General features: G+C 40.9%; 1 protein-coding gene across 12 annotated transcripts in view; it reads left to right on the top strand.

Moving 5' to 3' along the window:
- KCNMA1 (potassium calcium-activated channel subfamily M alpha 1) overlaps positions 1–22,721 on the top strand; it is a 648,117-nt gene that overhangs the window by 396,875 nt on the left and 228,521 nt on the right. For all 12 annotated transcript variants that reach the window (XM_087702562.1, XM_087702561.1, XM_087702560.1 and 9 more), the window contains one exon: positions 18,481–18,591. In XM_087702562.1, coding sequence (XP_087558688.1) covers positions 18,481–18,591 — 111 coding nt within the window. The remainder of the gene's footprint in view (positions 1–18,480; positions 18,592–22,721) is intronic.

The raw sequence follows: 22,721 nt of genomic DNA, 5'->3' as shown, positions 1-22,721 counted from the left end.
TCCAAGGTCCCTTCCAACTCTATTATTTTGTTAATAAAGCCTATGACATACAAAGGCTCATGGAATACCATTGAACAGGCACAAAGCTCAGGCTTGGCCAGGGGATGAAAAAAAAACTTGATCATTCTTATGTCTTACCTGTGGGAATGACTGCAGTGATGACACTTCTTACCTTTCTTTTGGACCACTTATATTAGGTTTAAGGTCAGGAGTCCTCATAGTCCAGCAGAGGTTGTCCTTTCTGAGGAAATTGTTAAATGGTTTCCCATTGGTTTTGACTGAAGATCATCTCAAGCTTTGTGCCATATAAAGGAGGCATGGTGGCACAGTGGTTAGAGTGCAGTACTGGAGGCTACTTCTGCTGACTGCCTGCTGACTGCAATTTGGCAGTTCAAATATCACTGGCTCAAGGTTGACTTAGCCTTCCATCCTTCCGAGGTGGGTAAAATGAGGACCCAGATTGTTGGGGGCAACAGGCTGACTCTGGAGAAGGTTAACAGTTAAATGGGTATCTCAGACATCTGAAAGTCTTAACTCGGTGTTTCTCGACTTTGGTCATTGGATGACGTCAGGGTTGGCTGGGGAATTCTGGGACTTTAAGTCCACATGTCTTCAAGTAGCCACGGTTGAGAAACACTGGTTTAAGGAATCCAGCCCCATTGGTGGGATTCAGCCAGTCCGTACCTATTTGGGAGAACTGGTTGTTAACTTATTAAGCAGCTCGAAGAACCAGTTGTTGAAAGAAATCTTATTTTACAGGGCTAATCCTGTAAGGAAGGCAGGAAGGAAACATTCTAGTGTTGTTTCTAGCCTAATGTTTATTGCCCTGCTTACAGAAACTGCCTCTCCGGTTAATCCTTATTACATTGTAGCAGCTAAGGCAAAACGCCCATCGATGTGAGTGATTTTGAGTTGGCCATGCCCACCTGGTCACATGACCATCGAGCTATGCCTACCCAGCTTGTCATTAGGGTTGAGAACCAGTTGTTAAATTATTTGAATCCCACCACTACCTACAACCCCATACAGCATTTTTTGCCTCCTGAAACCCCGCCCCTTCACCAAAATGGCCGTGCAGAGCCTCTAGGAAGCTTTTAGAGAGCTCCTGGGAGCTGAGGAGGGCAGAAATGAGCAAAAATGGGCCATTTTTGCTCATTTTACCCCACCCCCACCCCCAGGAGCACTCTAGAAACTTCCTAAAGGCTAACCATGCCCCCCTTTTTAATGAAAAGCAGGGCATTTTTTGCTCCCCTCCCCCAGCAGCACTCTGCAAGCTCCCTAAAGGCTATTTATTCCTTTTGGGTGGTGGGAAAACGGGCTGTTTTGAGAGGTTTGCAGAGTGCAAATACTTTTTCATCTTCAAAACCTTGCTGCGTCTTATACTCCGGTGCGTCTTATACGGTAGTTTTTTTCACACACATAATACTTGCCTTAGGGAGTGTGAACTTTCTTAATTAATGTCTGGATACTTCTTTAAAATGATAAGGGTTAAAAAGACAAAATACGGCTTTATCCAGAGAAGACACATTATTATAGATAGGCAGTCTAAAAGTAAAGGTAAAGATTCCCCTTGCACATATGTGCTAGTTGTTCCTGAATCTAGGGGGCAGTACTCATCTCTGTTTCAAAGCCAAAGAGCCAACACTGCCTGAAGACATCTCCGTGGTCATATGGCCGGCATGACTAAATGTCAAAGGCGCACGGAACACTGTTACCTTCCCACCAAAGGTGGTTCCTCTTTTTTACTTGCATTTTTACATGCTTTCAAACTGCTTCGAACAGGCAGAAGCTGGGACAAGTAATGGGAGCTCACTCCATTATGCAGCACTAGGGATTTGAACTGCTGAACTGCAGACCTTTCTGATTGACAAGCTCAGCATCTTAGCCACTGAGCCACCACGTCCCTTATAGGCAGTCTAGATGAATTCTATAAATAGGAGTTCATTGAAGGGGAAAGGAGAAGTGGGCAGCAGAGGATGAGATAATTAGATAATGTTATCCATGCAATGAACATGAATTTGGGAAAATGTCAGGAGACAATGGAGGATGGGGGAGGAGATGGCATGCTAAGATTCATGGGGTTGGACATGTCTAAGGGTTGGGCATGACTTAGTGACTGAACAACAAATCTAACACTGATCAGATGTCATTCACATGTTGAAAATTGGAAGGCTATTCTTGCTGATTGCAATAGTGCTTAGACTTATATATCACTTCATAGGGCTTTACAATCCCCTCTAAGCAGTTTACACAGTCAGCCTCTTGCCCACAACAATCTGGGGCCTCCTTTTACTGACCTCGGAAGGATGGAAGACTGAGGCAATAGCAATAGCAGTAGCACTTAGACTTATATACCGCTTCAATAGCCCCCTCTAAGCTCTTTATAGAGTCAGCCTCTTGCCCCCATCAATCTGGTTCCTCCTTTTAACCAGCCTTGGAAGGATGGAATGCTGAGTCAACCTTGAGCCAGTCAGGATTGAACTGCTGGCAGTCGGCAGAATTAGCCTGCCTTTCTACATTTTAACCACTGCACTACCTCACTCAAGAAGTCAAATCTTGTCTCCTTTATCCACAAATGGATGGAGTTTTAAGAGGCCCCCCTTTGTAGAACTTGTCCAAAACTTCAAGTGATTCAAACTGCAGACATCCAAGCATTTCCAAGTCCACTAGAAACAGCAGGCTGGGATGTTCAAATCAACACATGCAATGACTTTGCCTACACCAAGTTGTAGTTTAAGATGAGCAACGATGTTGTTTGCCTTCTGCAAGAGAGAAGTGACTTGAATAGGCTACCATCCATTCATTCTTTTTGGCTTTTCCCAAAATAGATTTTACTTAACAACTGTTCCTGATTATTGTAGAAAGTCACAGTGGGGGGGAAAGGCTGTTTGCGGCCTTTAAAAAATGATATCATACTGCCATAAACTTGTGGATATGTAATTGTCTTAACAATGCAATGTGACATGAATATTAAAAAGGAGAGCAAATTGGAAAATTGGCTTAGAAAATTATATCCTAGGCCCAAAAAAAGAAGATGATTAAAGGCCTGGAGACCAAAACATATGAAGATCAGTTGCAGGAATTGTGTTTGGCTAGTCTAGAGAAAAGAAGGACTGGGGGGGGGGGTTTGACACGATAGCAGTCTTCCAGTATTTGAGAGGCTGCCACAAAGAAGATGAGGTCAAATTATTTTCCAAAGCCCCAGAAGGCAAGACAAGAAACAATGAATGGAAACTAATCAAGGAGAGAAGCAACTTGGAATTAAGGAGAAACTTCCTAACAGCGAGGATAACAAACTAGTTGGACAACTTACCCGCAGAAGTTGTGGGTGCTCCAACACTGGAGGTTTTTAAAGAAAATACTAGCTACCTGTCTGAAATGGTATAGGGTCTCCTGCCTGAGCGAGGGGTTGGACTAGAAGACATCCGAGGTCCCTTCCAGCTCTGTTCTGTTCAAGTCTTTCCATGTTTCTACTTTATATTTAGATGTTGACCAGTGTTGGATTCCAGATCCCGTTGTAACCAGTATGGTTGCAACGGGCCCGGTGTCCTCCATATGAATGCGCACAGTGTGCATGTGCACAGTGCGTGCATGGGTCTTACCATCCAGCGACGCCTCCGCAAGCATCTGCAATGCTCCAGCTGCTTGGCGGAGCATCACGCAGGTGCTGTACGTACCGTGCGCATGCGTGGAAGCGCCAAAGAGTGTAAAGACAGTTGAGTGCAGGTGGGCAGGCGGGCGGGTCCTCAGGAGCACCATACCAGAATGGTACCCGGTGCTCCAGGCAGGCTCTGGTACACTTGTACCGGATGTACCTCCAGCAACCCACCATTGATGTTCACAGTCAACAGATATCAGCAATGCATTGTTACACATTAGGTGTGGCTATATTCTTTAAAGTTTAGAATTATTTTGGCCATCACCCTTGTAATGAAAGTCTGCAATATATGATTTATTGCTAGACACCAAATGCTAAACATAATTAAGAAGAACATGCATATCTGTATAGTCCCGCACAATTCATCTCAATATTGGCAAACATAAAAGTAACGACTGTGAAAGGTTAATATTCCAACTCCTTAATTGTATTTCGAACCAAAAAGAAAATAAGGGTTAGTGGCTTAGGAAGGTGAATTTACACCTGCAAAATTGTAACAGATCTGAAATTTCAGAAGGGCTTATAGTTGCAGGACGAACTACACAAACATTAATAAGAATAATTTGCCATAAAGAACTTGTGGGTTTCCCCCCCCCCCCAATAATGACATTTTCCACTTGAAATCCTGCTATTAATCTTAACTATTTCTTTTTTTTTAAAGAGTCATATTATCCTACTTATTACTCCCATCCTTGCATTCGTATAGGACAGGGGTCGGCAACCCGTGATTCTGGAGCCACATGTGGCTCTTTCATTCCTCTGCTGTGGCTCCCTGTTGCTGGCTGGCTTTACAATTGATAGGGCTTTCGGTTAGGACAGTTAGCGGAAAAAGGACACAGTGCTAGGAGGAGATGCTGGGGGAACCGGACTTCCGGTTGGCTCCAGAGTTGAACGGGGGGCTTCTGGTTAGGAATCTTTGTGGCTCTTTGAGTGTTTACGGTTGCTGGCCCTTAGTATAGCATTTAAAAAAAGGTTTTCTTATTTCATGCTATGTTTAAAAAAGAATCTGAATTATTAACAGTCAAAGCAAGTTGGCAAAGGATAAGAGTCAACAGAATTCATACATCTCATGTAGGCCTTAAGGGTCTCGAGATTAAGACCTCTCCATCACTCTCAGCCTGGTCATCTCCTATACTGAGATTTTTAAAAAAAAATGGAAGTAGAATACTGATATTATTTTTAAAGTTTTGAACCAATTGGGATGAATTAAAAAAAGCTATTTCCATATAAAGGTGATTCAAGTATTTTTTTTAAAGAGAAAACCAAAGATTAGGAATTAAGTCATTTTTCACAATAGTTTTCACATGGATTTAGAGTTTTCCCATTTATCTAACTTTATTTTAAGTTTGCTAGTTGTAAGAATCATGGACAGAGAAGAGGAATATCAGGGAAGGAGAACAGGGAGGGCAGGCAACCAGAGATGAACACATGATTAGAAAGCCGAAAAAGGAGGAGAGAGGGAGAAAACCACAACATATGTATTTGATATAAATATTATACTTTATACAGAGACATTTAGATCAATATAAGTCACATTTCATTTATTTGCTTGACAGAATGAATACAATGTAGTCAGTAGATATTGGACAAAATTTGCAATTTACTGTCAGTGATTTACTGTGATGGGATGGCAAGGGTGATTTTTAACAGATCTTTTATGTTTGTTCCAATAAAATGGATGTGATTTTCTTTGAAAATAAACAGCCGAGGGAGCTTTGCATTTTTTTTTATTGTTTGTATGCACAGAGAGGAAAAGTCCCCCACCCCACCAAGCATGATATGAAAGTTGCTATTTTAAAGGGTAGGGTTTTTTTAAAAAACAAAATGGGGTATAATGTGCATGGCCTGACTGATCTTTTACTGGGTTTCCCTTAGGGAATCTTGTGCATGAAATGCGGAGAATGGAATTGATTTGGTAATTGTTGTTGGCAGTTATTTCTATTGGGGAGGGGAAACCTGTATCCTGTTTTGTGCATGTATTCCTGACCAGCACAGTGGGTTACATTAATATAGAGCAGTGTTCCTCAAAGCTTCATGACTTGAAGAGGTATGGACTTCAACTCCTAGAATTCTCCAGCCAGCACAGCACAGCACACCACAGCACAGCACAGCGCACCACAGCTGGCTGGGGGATTCTGGGAGTTGAAGTCCATGCCTTTTAAAGTTGTGAAGCTTGAGAAACACTGCTTTAGAGTGACAGATCTAGGTTCTAGAGGCTTTGAAAAATAATTAGGCAGAAGCTAAGTAAACATACCTACTCTGAGTGGGAATGTTGAATACCAGCGGAGTGGGCTTCATTGCCAGACTGAAATCTTGGAGCGATAGCCACTTTGTAGAAAGAGATGGAACATTTTCAGTGAACTAAGAACATTATTATTTTTCTGGGGTTTATTTACTTTGAAGATTCATATTCCAGGGTGGGTCCCCCCCCCTCGAATCTGCAGGCAATAACACTTAGACTTCTATACCGCTTCACAGTGCTTTACAGCCCTCTCTAAGTGGTTTACAGAATCATTTTGCCCCCAACAATCTGGGTCTTCATTTAACCACCTTGGAAGGATGGAAGGCTGAGTCAATAGCAATAGCACTTAGACCAGTGTTTCTCAACCTTGGCAACTTGAAGATGTCCGGACTTCAACTCCCAGAATTCTGGGAGTTGAAGTCCGGACATCTTCAAGTTGCTAAGGTTGAGAAACACTGACTTAGACTTATATATCACTTCACAATGTTTTCCAGCCTTCTCTAATTGGTTTACAGCGGGTGTGTTAAACTCAATTTCATTGAGGGCCGCACCAGGGCTGTAGTTGACCTCAGGGGGATGGGTGAGCATGGCCAACTGGGTGGGCATGACCCAATTAGGTGGGCATGGCCACCTTGACGCCACTCCCAAAACTGCTGGCATGTTTCCTCTTTGCCCTGGGTAGACCATGCCAAAGCCACACTGGCCTGATCTTTCCTCTTTGTACCGGGTAGCTACGCTGGCCCGATCTTTCTTCTTGGCATTGACAGCCCCAAAGGCCAGATTTGACCACATTGCAGGCCGTATCTGGCCTGCAGGCCTTGAGTTTGACACCCTCGATTTACAGAATCAGCCTCTTGCCCCCAGCAATCTGGGTCCTCATTTTACCCACCTTGGAAGGATGGAAGGCTGAGTCAACCTTGAGCCAGTGAGGATTGAACTGCTGGCAGTGAGCAGAGTTAGCCTGCAATACTGCATTCCAACCACTGCACTACTAAGACAGTCGCAGATTAGCACCTTCAGGTTAGCACCCCATGAGGGCTGAGACAGAATAACTAGCCCAAAGTCACACTTCCACGGCTGAAAGGTAGACCTGAATCTTTCCAGCTTCAGTAACTTCATGATGAGACTACATTGGATTGTCTCTGAGGCGTCTTTGCATAATCTGCACCTTGGACCCTGTCTAGTGTGGTAGACCCTTCCTTCTTTGGATGTGGCACTTAGTGGCTGTTCTTGTGCTGCTGTGATCAGTGCCTCACATCTGGTATTTGAATCCACCTTTCCATCTATTTGCAGAATTTCCCAATTTCTTCCCCCTTACCTATCTGCAGATGGTACATTCCAGTGCCATGGCACTTCCTCTGCTTGATCTTCTTCCTGTGATTGTTGCTCCCCCCCCCCTCATACACACATACACAGAAACACAGCATCTCATTCAGTGGTGAATTTTTTTACTACAGGACATGGCTTGGTGGTGTGGCTTGGCGGATGTGGCAGGGGAAGAATACTGCAAAATCTCCATTCCCACCCCACTCTGGGGCCAGCCAGAGGTGGCATTTGCCAATTCTCTGGACTCCTCAAAATGTCCGCTACCGGTTCTCCAGAACCTGTCAGAACCCACTGGATTTTACCCTGATCTGATTCCACATGAACATTGTATTTAATACTGAATAATCCCTTCCCCCTTTAGGAGCAATTTATTACCGTACTTGAAAACGTTTTACTATTTGGACATTACCTGCCTAGCTTTACACAATGACCTATAACAGCATGGAGCCCCCATGATAATATACACATTAAGGTTGTGCTGGCTAGAGAGTGGTGTGGTGGCCTAGAGGTGGAGTTCTATCTTCACAATCAGGAACATGTGAGTTCAATCCTAGGTAGCAGTAGATATTTCTCTAACTGTGTGCAAAGAAAATATCTGCTTTGAGCTTTGCATAGCTTGAGAAAGGGCATCCGGCTCTTTATATATGGTATTTTTTAAGGTACTTATATAACATAAATAGTGATCTCCAGTGAAGTAGCACCTTCTGCCTTTGATGCTTGCTGTCTTCTCTGTTTTCTTAAACGTTGGCCCAAAAAAAAAAAACACCCTGTCCTAATTGCGAAAGGACAAATTGCCCCAGACAAAAAGGGTTGTAATCTTTTTTTTTTTTAATTACAACTCCCAGTCATTTTTTTTAAAAAAAATACTGATTGGAATTGATGAAATCTAATTTATCTAGAAGAGATTAGATTGCCCAAGAAGGACAAAGGTCATATTCTTGATCAGCATTCAAAAATTTCAGTTTGATGCCAAGTGCAACTCTTGCATGAACCATTCTCATAAAAGGGGCTTGCCAAATTCGTACATAAGTTATGATGGATGCTAAACCATTTTTCAACACCCAGCTTTACAAAGGCGAGTGTTGCAAGAGCTCTGAATTACTTAAAGTCAAGCAAAGCCTTAACTGATTGGAGCTTTCCCACCAAACTTCCAGATTCTTCTCAGAATGTCTCTCCGCCATTTGAAATAAATTGGATTTCAGCAAGGAGCAAAATATTTTGAAGCATGGCATGTCTGTCACACCTAATTGCAAAACCCCTTTGGGTTATTTTGGAAACAATGCGAAAAAGCCCCCATTGCATCTCAGTTTTAAATGCAAATTAATGCTTTTAAATTTATTTTTATTTTAAATTTCCTTAGCTATCATTTTTTTTCTTATTGTTTTTCCATTATTGCAAAACAAAAACCCAAATAAGAATAACCTAAATCTTATTATCTTAACCAGAGGTAAAAAAAAACATTTCAAAGCATATTTTAAAAAGAGAATAATGATTGGGGATGATAGGTAGGTAGGTAGGTAGGTAGGCAGGTAGGTAGGTAGATAAATAGATAGATAGATAGATAATACAGAGATAGATAGATAGATAGATAGATAGATAGATAGATAGATAGATAGATAGATAGATAGAGGCAGGCAGACTGTCTTAAAGAGTACCTCATTTTTAACATCCATATTCACTACTTTTATCCAAAATCGTATTAATGCAGACAATAAAAAGTCATAAATGTAATTAATAAATGATTACTAAAGATGATTGAAATGTGTTGCAGAGCTTTTGAAAGCTCTTTGTTGCTCAATTTTTGAGCCAAAAGCATTTCCCTCTCTTTTTAGCTACTTCTTAAAATCCCCATATTTTTAAATTGTTGTCATCTTGACAGTTTTTTCAAGGGTTTAAATTGGGAGTTAGGATTAAAAGTTGAGGCATAAATCATGTCATGACAGAAAACTTAGAGTTGCTTCTTTGTTGAGTTTGCCTCCAATGGTCAAGCAACTTCATTTTAGCTTCACCTACAGAAGAAGGATTGAACACTGCACTTTGAATTGGGGGAAAAAAGTGATGTTTACAAGGTTATAGGAAAACTGACAAGTAGGATTAATCAATGCCATGTTTGATATTAAGTGAGAAGAACATTCCGGATGTTCAATTTTTGACTGAACCACATAAAACAGTGAAAGAAACCGAGCAAATATGGGATGATTACACAGACCATCTACAATGAGCGAGGAGATATGTTGTTGATGACAAAACAAGGCAGAAAGCATCTATTAGTATGTGGAATTGACTCAATCCGGCAAGTAGGTTTCTACTTAATGGCAAGATTGACCTTCTGGACCCAACCTTGAATTTTTCCAAGTGACAGATGGAGAACAAGAGACATTTGTTCTCCAAACTGCAGGACTAATCTCTTCGCCATTTTTCTGTTGGCAGTAGAGCAGAACATTGCAAACAAATAGCTTGTGTGATGGTGACAGCATCTTATGGGCAGATTGTGCTGGTTTTGAAGATAAATCTTGGGGTTTTGCTGGGTTTTCTTCCTCAGCTTGGAAAAACAACCAGGGAGGGCTTCTGGCTCAGTGGGAAAGTGATATGCAGCACTACAAAATGGATGCTTTTCTAGGTGTTGCCTCACCCAAAAAAGCAGAAATAGCTTCAGAGTAGAATACATATATACAACCTTTTTAGAAAATAGAACTGTGATGGCGAACCTATGACATGCATGCCCAAAGTGGTACACAGAGGCATGTCGCCTGGCATGCATGGCCTCGCCGTTCTTCTTTGGCGTTTCTAGCGTTCATGCACCTGTGATGATCAGCTGGCCTTCACACATGCGGTAGTGCCAGAAACTGAAGAGCTGGTCTTCCGGAAACCAGAAGTGCGCACCCAGAAACCAGAAATGTGCATGCTGGAAGTTCATTTCCTGGTGTGAGCATGCCTCCTTCTGAGTTGTGTTCCTGATGAGTGTGCACTGAGTGCTAAAAAGATTTGCCATCACTGACAGAATAATGGTATTGTCAGGAATCTTGGAGGTCTTCTAGTCAATGGTGGAATCTCGCTGGTTTAACAACCGGTTCGGTGATTGTGTGCTTTGCAAATGTGCATAAGCTCCACACACTTGCGCAGTTTTAACAAAACCTTTCACGTTACTTCTGGGGAGTAACATAGCTGAGGCATGGCAATCCACTCTGCCATGCAAATCGGCTGATGGAATATAGGTAAGTAAAGCTCGGGTGGGGGTGGGCACCTGATCGTTGAAGCAAACCAGTTCACCTGAACAGGCTGAATCCCACCCCTGCTTCTAGTCCAACTCTCTGTTCAAGGAGGAGATCATATACCATTCTGGACAAATGACTGTCCATTCTCCTCTTGAAAACTTGCAGTGATGGAGCACCCACAGCTCTAGGAGGCAAGGTGTTTCACTGATTCATTGTTTTTACTGTCAGAAAATTTATCCTAGGTTCTAGGTTGGGTCTCTCATTAATGATCTTCCTTCTAGCCATTACTTCTCATCCTACCTTCAGGTGCTTTGGAGAATAAATTGAATTCTTTGTGACAACCCCTCAAGTACTGGAAGACTACTAAGAGAGTTCTTCATTAGGCTAGATATACCTAGCTCCTTTAACCTTCATCTTATGATTTAGTTGATTCCCTCTTCTTTGTGACAGCCCCTCAAGTAGTAGAAGACAGCTATCATGTCACTCTTAGTTCTCTTTATTAGACTAGGCATACCCAGTTTCTGAGGGGACTAAGTGGCTCAGTGGCTAAGATGCTAAGCTTGTCGATCAGAAAGGTCAACAATTCAGCAGTTCGAATCCCTACCGCCGCATAATGGAGTGAACTCCCATTACTTGTCCCAGCTTCTGCCAACCTAGCAGTTCAAAAGCATGTTAAAAATGCAAGTAGAAAAAATAGGAACCACCTTTGGTGGGAAGGTAACAGCGTTCTGTGCACCTTCGATACGGAATTGAAACCGAAAAGCGCTGGCTTTTCGGCTTTGAAACGGAGATGAGCACCACCTCTAGAGTCCCTAGAGCCAGAAACGAGAAGCACACACCTTTACCATTACCTTACCCAGTTTCTGCAAACATTCATCTTACGATTTAGCCTCCAGCCCCCTAATCATTTTTGTTGGTCTTCTCTGCAGTCTTTCTAGAGTTTCATCATCATCATCATTTTTATTTTTTTTTGTATCATGGGGACCAGAACTGGAAGCAGTATTCCAAGTGTGGTCTAATCAGTGCAATATAAAGCAGTTCTATTACTTCATATTATCTATTCCCATTTGCCATCCTTAGAGATGGGTGGCACAGAGGTTAGAATGCAAGTAGTTCAAGCGACTTCTGCTGACTGCCAGCAGTTCGGCAGTTTGAGTCTCACCAGCTCAAGTTTAATTCAGCCTTCCATCCTTCATTCTGGTAAAATGAAGACTCTGAATGTTGGCAGCAATATGCTTGATTGTCACTTAGAGAGGGCTGTAAAGCACTGTGAAGTGGTATATAAATCCAGAGGTTTTTATTACTAACTTTCGGAAGAAGTGTGGTCTAAATCTAAGTGCTATTGCTATTGACTCAGGGTTCCATCCTTCCAAGGTTGGTCAAATGAGGACCCAGATTATTGGGGGCACTAGGCTGACTCTGTAAACTGCTTTGAGAGGGCTGTAAAGCACTGTGAAGTGGAATGTAAGTCTAAGTGCTATTGCTATTGTCTACTAGCCTGCTAATATACTGTTTTCTTAAATCCCATTTGTACCGCTCATGTTTCTGCTCCATTTCTGCCATATCTCCATCTTTTCTTCCTTCATTCCCTGACCCCCTCCTTTTTTGGGGGGGATTCTTAAAATCTACTGCCTTTTCCTTCCTCATGCATATACTCAGTTCTTTTGTGCCCTTTGCCACAACCTCCACGTGGGTGGAAATTGGTTGACCACACTTCTTTTGAAAATTAGCAATAAAAACCTCTGGATTTATGCGCACCCAGAGAAGCATTACAATGATTTCTAAAGAGATCTACATACTTGATAAGATATTTCTGGTCCATTGGAGGGACTAATATTAGCTCAGACGTGCTGTCTTCCTATCGTCGGGCTGTTTCATAGTTGCAAATGATGCCGCTGCAAATAAAACCATGTTGGTTTGAGCGTTTAATCATATCTTTGTGCTTGTTATTGATTTAGCCATTGTTCTGCATCATTATCTTTCCACCAACAAAGCCTCTACAATTATTTTTCACATCCGTAGTCAAGCACCAAATTATGAAACAAGGGCAGACACTCATAATGGGTCCCCGAGGTAAATTACGGGAGCGGTGATTGCTTGCTTGCTATCTCTTATTGCTTCCAGACAACAATTTCTCCCACCATCATTTATTGTAACACATTCAGGACAATTACGGCGTATGAGTGACCTGGATGGTCTAAATGTTACCTTAGAAAGTGCTTTGCTTATGATGGGCCACCTGCTGTCATCTCAGCTGCCAGCTCAAGAAAGGCAACATGGCACCCCCAAATTGGATGCTTTTCAACCTTCCCTAAGATGAGAACGCTGAACAGCTTGGCATCATTGAACATCAGCCACATTCCTCCCTTCTGCTCTGGTGACTATGGATAAATGCAGGTGGCTCTTGGAGAAGTGACCGCTTTCTTCATGATGGATGAGAAAACTTCGTAAGCTCTTTTTCTGAGCCGTGGTGACTTCATAACTGATGAGAAACCTGGAGAAGCAAGGAAAGAATACTTCATGCCAATTAGAACAGTGCAATACAGGTAGTTAGAATAGAATAGAATTACAGAATAGAATAGAACAGAATTATAGAATAGAATAGAACAGAATTATAGAATAGAATTACAGAATAGAATAGAATTACAGAATAGAATAGAATTTCAGAATAGAATAGAATAGAATTACAGAATAGAATAGAATTACAGAATAGAATAGAATTCTTTATTGGCCAAGTGTGAGTGAACACACAAGGAATTTGTCTTTGGTGCAGATGCTCTCAGTGTACATAAAAAGACAATATACATTTGTCAAGAATCATAAGGTACAACACTTAATGATAGTCATAGGCTAGAAAGAAGCAATCAGGAAACAATATCAATATCAATATAAATTGTAAGGATACAAGCAACAAAGTTACAGTGCTGCAGTCATAAGTGGGAGGAGATGGGTGATAGGAACAATGAGAAGACTAATAGTAATAGTGATGCAGACTTAGTGAATAGTTTGACAGTGGTGTGGGAATTATTTGTTTAGCAGAGTGATGGCGTTCAGGAAAAAAAACTGTTCTTGTGTCTAGTTGTCTTGGTTTGCAGTGCTCTATAGTGTCGTTCTCAACTTATAGCCACAGTTGAATCATTGCTGAGCAAGACAGTTGTTCAGAAAGTTTTATTCTGTTTTATGACCTTTTTGTCACAGTTGTTAAGTAAAAGAGTTTTGGTCACCACGTTAAAAAAAAACTGTTGAGACTGGAAAAAGTGCAAAAGAAGAGCAACTAAGATGATCAAAGGCCTGGAGACAAAAACATATGAAGAACGGTTGTAGGATTTGTTTATGGCCGGTCTAGAGAAAGAAAGGACTGGGGGCAACATGATAGCAGTCTTCCAGTATTTGAGGGGCTGCCACAAAGAAGAGAGGATCCATTCATTTTCCAAAGCACCAGTGGGCAGGACAAGAAAAAAAATGGATGGAAACCAATCAAGGAGAGAAGCAACCTAGAACTAAGGAGAAACTTCCTAACAGTGAGGACAATTTATCTCTGGAACACCTTGCCTTCAGAGGTTGAGGATGGTCCATCACTGGAGATCCTCAATGCTTTAAGTGCATTTTGGGACTATTTTACAAGAAATCAATTTTTTGTTTATTTTCTTTCCTCTGTTGGAAGAAATACCCAGGTCCAATTCCAATTCGGGAGAAAGGCACTGGATGCAAAATGGAGGCTGTTGGCTGATTGGAAATTGGGTTCATTTATTGATGAACAGAAGCACATGCTTGTCATTCTGGTGCAGCTGACCACATGGAGTTGAGAGTGGGGGGGTATTTATACCTTATCTTGGGCTTTGCACTTTAACTTCCTGTTTCTGTGCAAGAACATGTATTCTATTGACTCTTGTAGGGGTCATAGCTTGCTCTGTAGGTTGTCTGAGCTAAGTTTGGTTGAAGTTTGGAGGGTGATGCAATGTCCTTAGGAGTTTGTGCAATGTGGTGAGCTCTGCTGCTAGATGGTGGTGGGTTAATCTTACTAGGTCCTGAAGGGTCTTGTCTTAATCCCATTACCCTGGAACTGGAGGTCTTTTGTTTTGTAGATAGGCTGTCCCAATCTTTCTCATGGGCACAAAATATCTGCTGGGTGCTATTAAGAAAGGTGGGGGCTGCTTTCCAAGAACATGTTTCTCCATTTCTCCCTTTAGGGAAATATAATATTCTGCCTTTTTAATATTTCTCAAAATATTTCATTCTTCTAGGAGAGGGGTGGAAGCTAACTTTCTACACCTATGATCTCAGTTCAGATCAACTATTCTCGTAATGATTTTTATCACTGTCCAAAAGTCATATGTGTGTGTGTGTGAGAGAGAGAGAGACAGAGATAGGGAGAGAGAGGACAAATTGCTGACATTTGAAGGAACAGCAGGGGGATAAGTTTTTCTTGACAAATTAGGTGCAAGTGGTTTTTTATACTAGATGCATTCAAACATATGGTTGATCAGTTATTATTATTTTTTCATTCTTGGCAAAATTGAAAGAAAGTTGAAGGCAAAGTTTTCCCTGTGGGGATAAGGATTTCCAGATTTCAGATAAATCAGCTCAGGGATATTCATGCAAAAGCTTCCTTTACATTTTTTCCCCCTCTCTCCTTAAGCTGCTAAAAGATTTGGAGAAATTGTGGAACAGGAAATGGCTTGGAAGCAAGCACTGAAGCAATCGACAAGCAGTTACTGGAAGAAAAACTGCAGTCTAGCTGTTCAACAGAAAAAGGGACAGGAATGCAAAAGAAAAAAAAAATCTGGCCAAGGAACTGTGTGTTGAAACATAAATATCCCTTTTGCAGTTCCCAGAGCATCCAGGAATGAACAGGGTCAAGTTGGGATTTTTTTTCTTGCTTCTTTAAGGGTCCTAAGCTTTGCAGATATTTAAGGGACCCATGGCAGCCATTATTAATTGGTCTTCTCCAGTTTTGCAATATGACTTACCCACAACACCAAACTTTAGTGGGTAGAGCTCATTCTGTGTTACAGGATTTTTGTGACAGCCTTAGATCAGGAGTGTCAAATTCAATTTCATTGAGGGCCTCATCAGGGTTGTGTTCAACCTCAGGGGGGGTGGGGGCTGAGTGGGCATGGCCAGGGTGAGTGTGGCCAGCTTGATGTCACTTGTGTTGGGGCACCTGTGGCGGCCCGAGCGCTCTGCCAGCAAAAAATGAGCTCACGAGCTCCATTTTCAGCTGCGATGGTCTCCTGCAACCCTCTGCCAGTGAAAATAGACCTCAGGAGAGCTACCTGTGGCCCTCACAAGCTCTATTTTCACTGGCACAGACACTGCAGGCTGGTCCTTTGCTGTTTCCAGGCATGCCCTGCAAGCCAGATCTAAGCACCCTACGGGTTGGATCCAGCCCTCGGGCCTCCAGTTGACACCCTCACCTTAAATTATCTCCTTTTATAGTCCCAACCATTATAGGCAAACAATGTTAGAAACAGACCTTTATAATGCCTTGGTAAAACTACGTCTGCAATATGCTACATCCAGTTTTGGTCACCACAATATAAAAAAAGAGGTTGAGACTCTGGAAAGAGTGCAGAGAAGAGCAACAAAGAAGATTAGAGGCTTGGAGGCTAAAACATACAAAGATTGGTTGCAGGAATTGGGTATGTCTAGTTAATGAAAAGAAGGACTAGAGGAGACATGATAGCAGTGTTCCATTGTCTCAGGGGCTGCCACAAAGAAAAGGGAATCAATCTATTCTCCAAAGCACCTGAGGGTAGAACAAGAAGCAATGGGTGGAAACTAATCAAGGAGAGAAGCAACCTAAAAATAAGGAGACATTTTCTGACAGAACAATTAATCAGTGGGAACAGCTTGCCTCCAGAAGTTGTAGATGCTCCACCAGAGGTTTTTAAGAAGAGATTGGACAGCCATTTGTCAGAAATATTATATAGGTCTCCTGGTTGAGCAAGGGGTTGGACTAGAAGACCTCCAAGGTCGCTTCCAACTCAGTTATTCTGTTTATTTCCTCTGAGAAAAGATGCAAAGATGTAAATGTGGTTGGCATGTTCATAGAGAGTACCTTAAATTGCAAAAGGCATGTTTCAAATAACATAATATTGTGTGTGCATGAGAGAGATGGAGAGGGAGAGGGAGAGAGAGAGTTATCTGACTAAAGTATTTTAATGGGTTGATTTCTGTTGCATACCTTTCTCTAGAGTCATGGATTTGCCTGTCCATCATCAATGATAATAGAATCAAGAGTGGCAGGATGGATAAAAACTTACAATGTGGTGCAAGCTTTTCAGCATAATGAGTTCACAACAGTCTCTCTCTTAGGTCAAAATTAGCTGAATAGAGTCAGGTGATCCAAATTATTGACATCAAATGTCATATAAATACATGGGGGGAGGGCAGATATAACATTCTGATCAATCCAGATACATCCCTCCTTGTAAGAATATTGTGAGTTGATGCACGTACCTAAATTAGGAATGAAGTGATGACTACAAATTTTGTTCTGCTGTTTTGCTTCCCTGATGAATGTTGTTTTCAATCCTGGTTTGCTTAAGTAATGATTAAAAAGTTAACATGAAGAGCCGTGGTGGCATTCTGATTAGAATGCAGTAGTACAGGCTAATTCTGCCAACTGCTAGCAGTTCAATCCTGACCAGCTCAAGGTTGACACAGCCTTTGGACCCAGATTATTGGGGGCATCAGGCTGACTCTGTTAAACTGCTTAGAGAGGGCTCTAAAGCACTTTCAAACAGCATGTAAGTGGTATTGCTATTGCTATTTCCACTGTTATAGGAAGCTAGCCTTAAAATGTTGAATGGTGTTATGACTAATCATCTAACTGGAATTTGCAATGGACCATAATGGCTAAGGATGCTGTAATAGGGGTAATTTATTAATTGATTAGTCTTATGACCATATCAAAGAAAATAAAAGTAAAATACAGGATGTAATTCTAGGGTAAAATTGGTCAAACAGAATACAGAAATAAATACCTGTATTGTAATCAAGCATTTGGATAAATACATCACCTTTATTTATATGTATGTATATTTATGTTTATGTACATGTACATGTACATACACATAATAACCACACAAACACACACATGTATGTGTATTCATATATACACGTATATATCAGTGGTGAAATTTTAAAAATATTACTACTGGTTCTGTGGGCATGGCTTGGTGGGCGTGGCAGGGGAAGGATACTGCAAAATCTCCATGCCCACCCCACTCTGGGGCCAGCCAGAGATGGTAATTGCCAGTTCTCCAAACTACTCGAAATTTCCACTACCGGTTCTCCAGAACCTGTCAGAACCTGCTGAATTTTACCCCTGGTGTGTATGTATGTGTATGTACGTACACACACACACACACACACACACACACACACACACACACACACACACACTGTTCACTGTCATGAGTTCTTAGCTGAACTGCCTTAACTATAAACTTAGCAGTTTTTCTCACAATATATAAAGTAATTCCTGTGGATTTTAATACTCTAGTCATTTCCAACTATAGGGACAGTGTTCATCTGTATTTCAAGGCCATTGAGCCAGCACTGTTCAAAGACATTTCCACAATCATGGGGCCAACATGCCATGGAGCTGGAGTGATGGTGGGAGCTCACCCTTGTCATATGGAGCTCAGGTATCAAACCTGAGCTGATAGCTTTCCAGCTGACAAGTTCAGTACCTTAACCGCTGAGCTACTGTCCTGCCCCTTACAACATATAATGCTGCTGGAAATGCAGCATCTGAAGCATGCTAGGCAATGTGCTTCTGGTTTATTTATGTGACTATAATTACAATGTATTGAATTAAATGATATTCATCTAAGACCATGTAATATGTGTATTTACATTTCTCTTTTCAAGAATAAACTGGAGACCGTCACCAGATTAATGCTTATTTCCTTTTTTATTTCATTATTATTTTCTTACAAGCAAAAATCATGAACCTTTCAATTAATTTGCTCTTGTTCTTCCTGGCCATCTTTACAGCAGACTTAACTGTTTCCTTTTTTCTGTCCCAGGCACATTGTTGTCTGTGGCCACATCACGTTGGAAAGTGTGTCCAATTTCTTGAAGGACTTCCTACACAAGGACAGGGATGATGTCAACGTAGAAATTGTCTTTCTGCATAAGTAAGTACTTTCATGTCACTACTCACAAAAAAGGTCATGTGGGACCCCCAAATCTATAGAAGAGAATTCATCCACATGTCTCAAAGTTGCTAAGGTTGAGGAACATTAAACTAGAAGATGCCATCTGTTGAGTCTATTGGAACCTTGGATTTGGTGGTAAACTCAGCAGGATGCATTGAGAAGATGTCCAAATTGAACTCCAGGTATGAATTAGGTGGGCTTCCATTCCTCCTGACTATAGTAATGGTTGCATTCTATCTATAAAACAAATTGTGCATCAACCCCTATCTCTGGCTTTTAAAATAAGAAGACCTACATTCAAATCCTTTTCAATAATGAAACTCTATTTCCATGAGAGAATCGTCATTCTTCAGATTAATTTAACTGCAGAACATTGCACTGAAAATGACATTGTTGGGAAGTTAATGAGGACACTGAACATATACTATATCCAGGTGAGTTTTACTTTGAAGAAGGATTGTTAGGCTAAAATGCATGACAAAAACCAGAGTGAGGACTTCTTGGAACAGGGGTAAAATGCATTTACCTTTGCTACCGGTTCGGTAGCAATGAGAGCACTTTAGTGTGCACGCTCACTTCCCCTGCACATGCCACCTCCGCCCAGTACCTCCTGCGCATGTGCAGAGCATCAAAAGGGTAAGGTAAGCAAACAGCAGGGGGAGAGGGACAATCTGCTGTTCCATGCAATTTATATTAGCTAGAAAGCAGGAAATCCTGCTTTCTAACTAATATAAAACGTGCGTCACAACTGATCGTCGGGAAAACTGGTTCACCCGAACCAGTTTCATTTATTTTACTACCGGTTTGGGTGAACCTGTAGCATTTTTACTACTGGTTCAGGCGAACTGGCCTGAACCAGTAGCATTTCATCCTTGCCTTGGAAGCGTTTCTGAGCTTGCTTGTTTCCTTGCAGATGTTTTAACAGTACCCTGATGATGGTACCTAGTTTGGTAATGAAACATCTGCTAGGAAACGACCAAGCTCACAAAGCAACCAAGGACCCCACAGCCTGAAATCTGCTGTCAAATTCTGGCGGGGAAATATTTTCTCTTGCCCCAGTTGCAAAGAAGACTAGCAATAGACATTGTTTTTACAGTCTGTAGTTTATCATTATTTAGCTTTTGGAAAGTGTTTGTAAAAGCCTGAGTAACTCTTTCAAAAAAAAGAGAGACCCTGCAAATATTTCAGCTGAGAGCACAGAACATGCCCTTTTGTATTGTCCTTTGACTGATAAGTACATTTTAATGACATATTTAACAAGGCAGAGTTTATAAAACAGGGCAGGAATGCATTGTTTGCTTTAGGATTCGGTCCTGAATATAATTAAAGGCACGAATCTTTTAACCAAAATGAATGAATGTGAGATTTCCATACGGTTGTAGTGGATCATTGTATTCTTTAGTATGCCATTCATAAACCTTGCCTACAAATCTAGATGGGTGGGCTGCTTTTGGCCTGATATTTTAAATGTCATAATCGTGGGAGGACATGTCTATGGAGATTCTCAGTCATCCAGGTCAGGGTTGTCCCAAAGATGATTTTTCAAAAGGCAACTGGATTTCCTGTTTTTTCTTTGAAGACATTTCGCTTCTCATCCAAGAGAGCTGAAGAAGCTTCTTCGATGAGAAGCTAAACATCTTCAAAGAAAACCAAGAAAGTCCAGTTGCCCCTTGAAAAAGCACCTTTGGGACATGGAAGGGCATATTTTCTTAAGCCATTAAAAGGTCTAATTAACGTTGTGTATGCTTTCAATGCCTTATATCTTTGAAGTAAAAGGTAAGATCTCATTAACTAACTAGACCTTTTTTGAGCTTTCCATATGAACTGGAAAAAGAGAAAGATGGTATTGCTTTAAATGATCGAATCAAATCAAATCTGTATTATGGTCACAGACTGTAAAGAAACCTAACTGTTTCTTTAATGGATCTCAGTGTGCCTCTTAAAGCAGCCGCAATATATCTTCCAGATTCAGATGGAATGCTGGCCTTAGTGAATAGCAGAGAATTGTTATGCTTGGCTGAGATTTCAAGATATTTAGAGTTAAGTTTATTGATTAGTCCATGAGGTAAAGGTAAGGTAAAGGTTCCCTCGCAGATATGTGCTAGTTGTTTTCGATTCTAGGGAGTGGTGCTCATCTCTGTTTCAAAGCCGAAGAGCCAGCATTGTCCAAAGATGTCTCCGTGGTCATGTGGCTGGCATGACTAAATGCTGAAGGCGCATGGAACGCTGTTACCTTCTCACCAAAGGTGGTCCCTATTTTTCTACTTGAATTTTTATATACTTTCGAACTGCCAGGTTGGCAGAAGTTGGGAAAAGTAACGGGAGCTCACTCCGTGATACGGCACTAGGGATTTGAACAGCCAAACTGCCGACCTTTCTGATTGACAAGCTCAGCATCTTACCTGCTGAGCATTGGTGGGTTCCAGATTCCGTTCCAAACAGTACGGTTGGAACAGCCCCGGCATCACCCACATGGACACGCGCGGCACGCACGCACACATGCACAGTGCGTGCTTGCGTCGTACTTGCCTACGAAGCTTCCGCAAGCCTCTGCTACGCTCCAGCTTCTCGGTGGAGCATCGCACAGGTGCTGTACGCACTATGCGCGTGCGCGGAAGTGCCAAAGGCTTAAAGGACAGGTAAGGTGCTCGGGTGGGCAGGTGGGCCCTCTGGAGCACCGTACCGGAACGGTACCCAGTGCTCCTGGCAGGCTCCGATACGCCCGTAACAGGGTGTACCACCTGCAACCCACCACTGCTGCTGAGCCACTTAGCCACTGAGCCCATCGCATAGGCCCTATCAAAGTGCAGAGTTCCAAACATAAATTATTATTAAAATGTGATGAAAAACTATTTAAAATGAAATTGGATCTTTGTGGAGATTTGAAAGAACACATCCAAATCAGTTTTGGAGTATGATTTGTATGACTGTGGTTTAGAGACTGAGAATTCTTTTAGGATTATTAAAGGGGCTGCAATTTGAATAGGATTCTTCGAACAAGAAGAATATAATTGTTATAAAAAATTCCCTATATAAAAAACAAAGGGAAACCACAAGCAACCACAGGCAATAAATCTTACTTTAAGATCAGAGGTTTATTTTTTTATGAACAATTTTTGAACATGAATAGCAAGCATAGCATTATTTAAATTAGCATCTTATTGCAATAAGGTCCATTGTCATAGCTGAATCCAGCAAGGATTAGCTACAGCCAGTGGCCCTGAACTCTTCCCAAGACATCCTTTTTGTACTTTTCTGCATGCATATCACTACTTACTTCCTTGTTCTTTGTTACTGACTGTCACTGACCATCACTCTCTGTAAACACCCACGTACATTTAAAGTTCTGAAGACACTTGTTACTTTCAGTAAGCTGCCCAGGAATCACAAAGGTGTATAAATCAATTAAAATATATAATAAAATAGAGGACGGGAATAAACACATCACTAGAAACATCATTGGGCAGCAATCAATATATCATGAAAATCATAATAATAAAAATAGCACTAAATAGTGAAATTTTAACACTAGTTTTAAATAATTTTCAAAACAGGTGTGAAAATTGAGTTGTAGGCCTGGTGTTATGATTAAAGTTTCAATAGTGTTTGGAAAGACCTACTCTAGAACATTGTTTAGTAATTTGAACCAGTCACATATTTCCAAGTTAAAACTACAAAGATGTACATTGAACAGAAAACAGAACATAAAGAGAAGAGGCAGGATATAATTCTAAGTAATTAGAATATATATATATATATATATATATATATATATATATATATATATATATATATATATATATATATATATATATATATATATATATATATATATTCTAATTACTTAGAATTATATCCTGCCTCTTCTCTTTATGTTCTGTTTTCTGTTCAATGTATATATATATATATATATATATATATATATATATATATATATATATATATATATATATATATATATATATATATATATATATATATATATACACACACACATACATATACATGCATACATACACACAGAGAATTAATGGATTTTATAGAGAAAAATAACAGTTTTGATCAGCTGGATGCTATGACTAATTTGAAACACTCTTGTGCAAGTTATT

Source organism: Thamnophis sirtalis, unplaced genomic scaffold (genome assembly GCF_051295495.1).
Source record: "Thamnophis sirtalis isolate CommonGarterSnake01/CBP01778 unplaced genomic scaffold, rThaSir2_p1.2 scaffold_15, whole genome shotgun sequence".
Classification (NCBI taxonomy): Eukaryota; Metazoa; Chordata; class Lepidosauria; order Squamata; family Natricidae; genus Thamnophis; species Thamnophis sirtalis.
The sequence above is the reverse complement of the archived record's forward strand: the minus strand, read 5'-3'. Positions and strand labels throughout refer to the sequence as shown.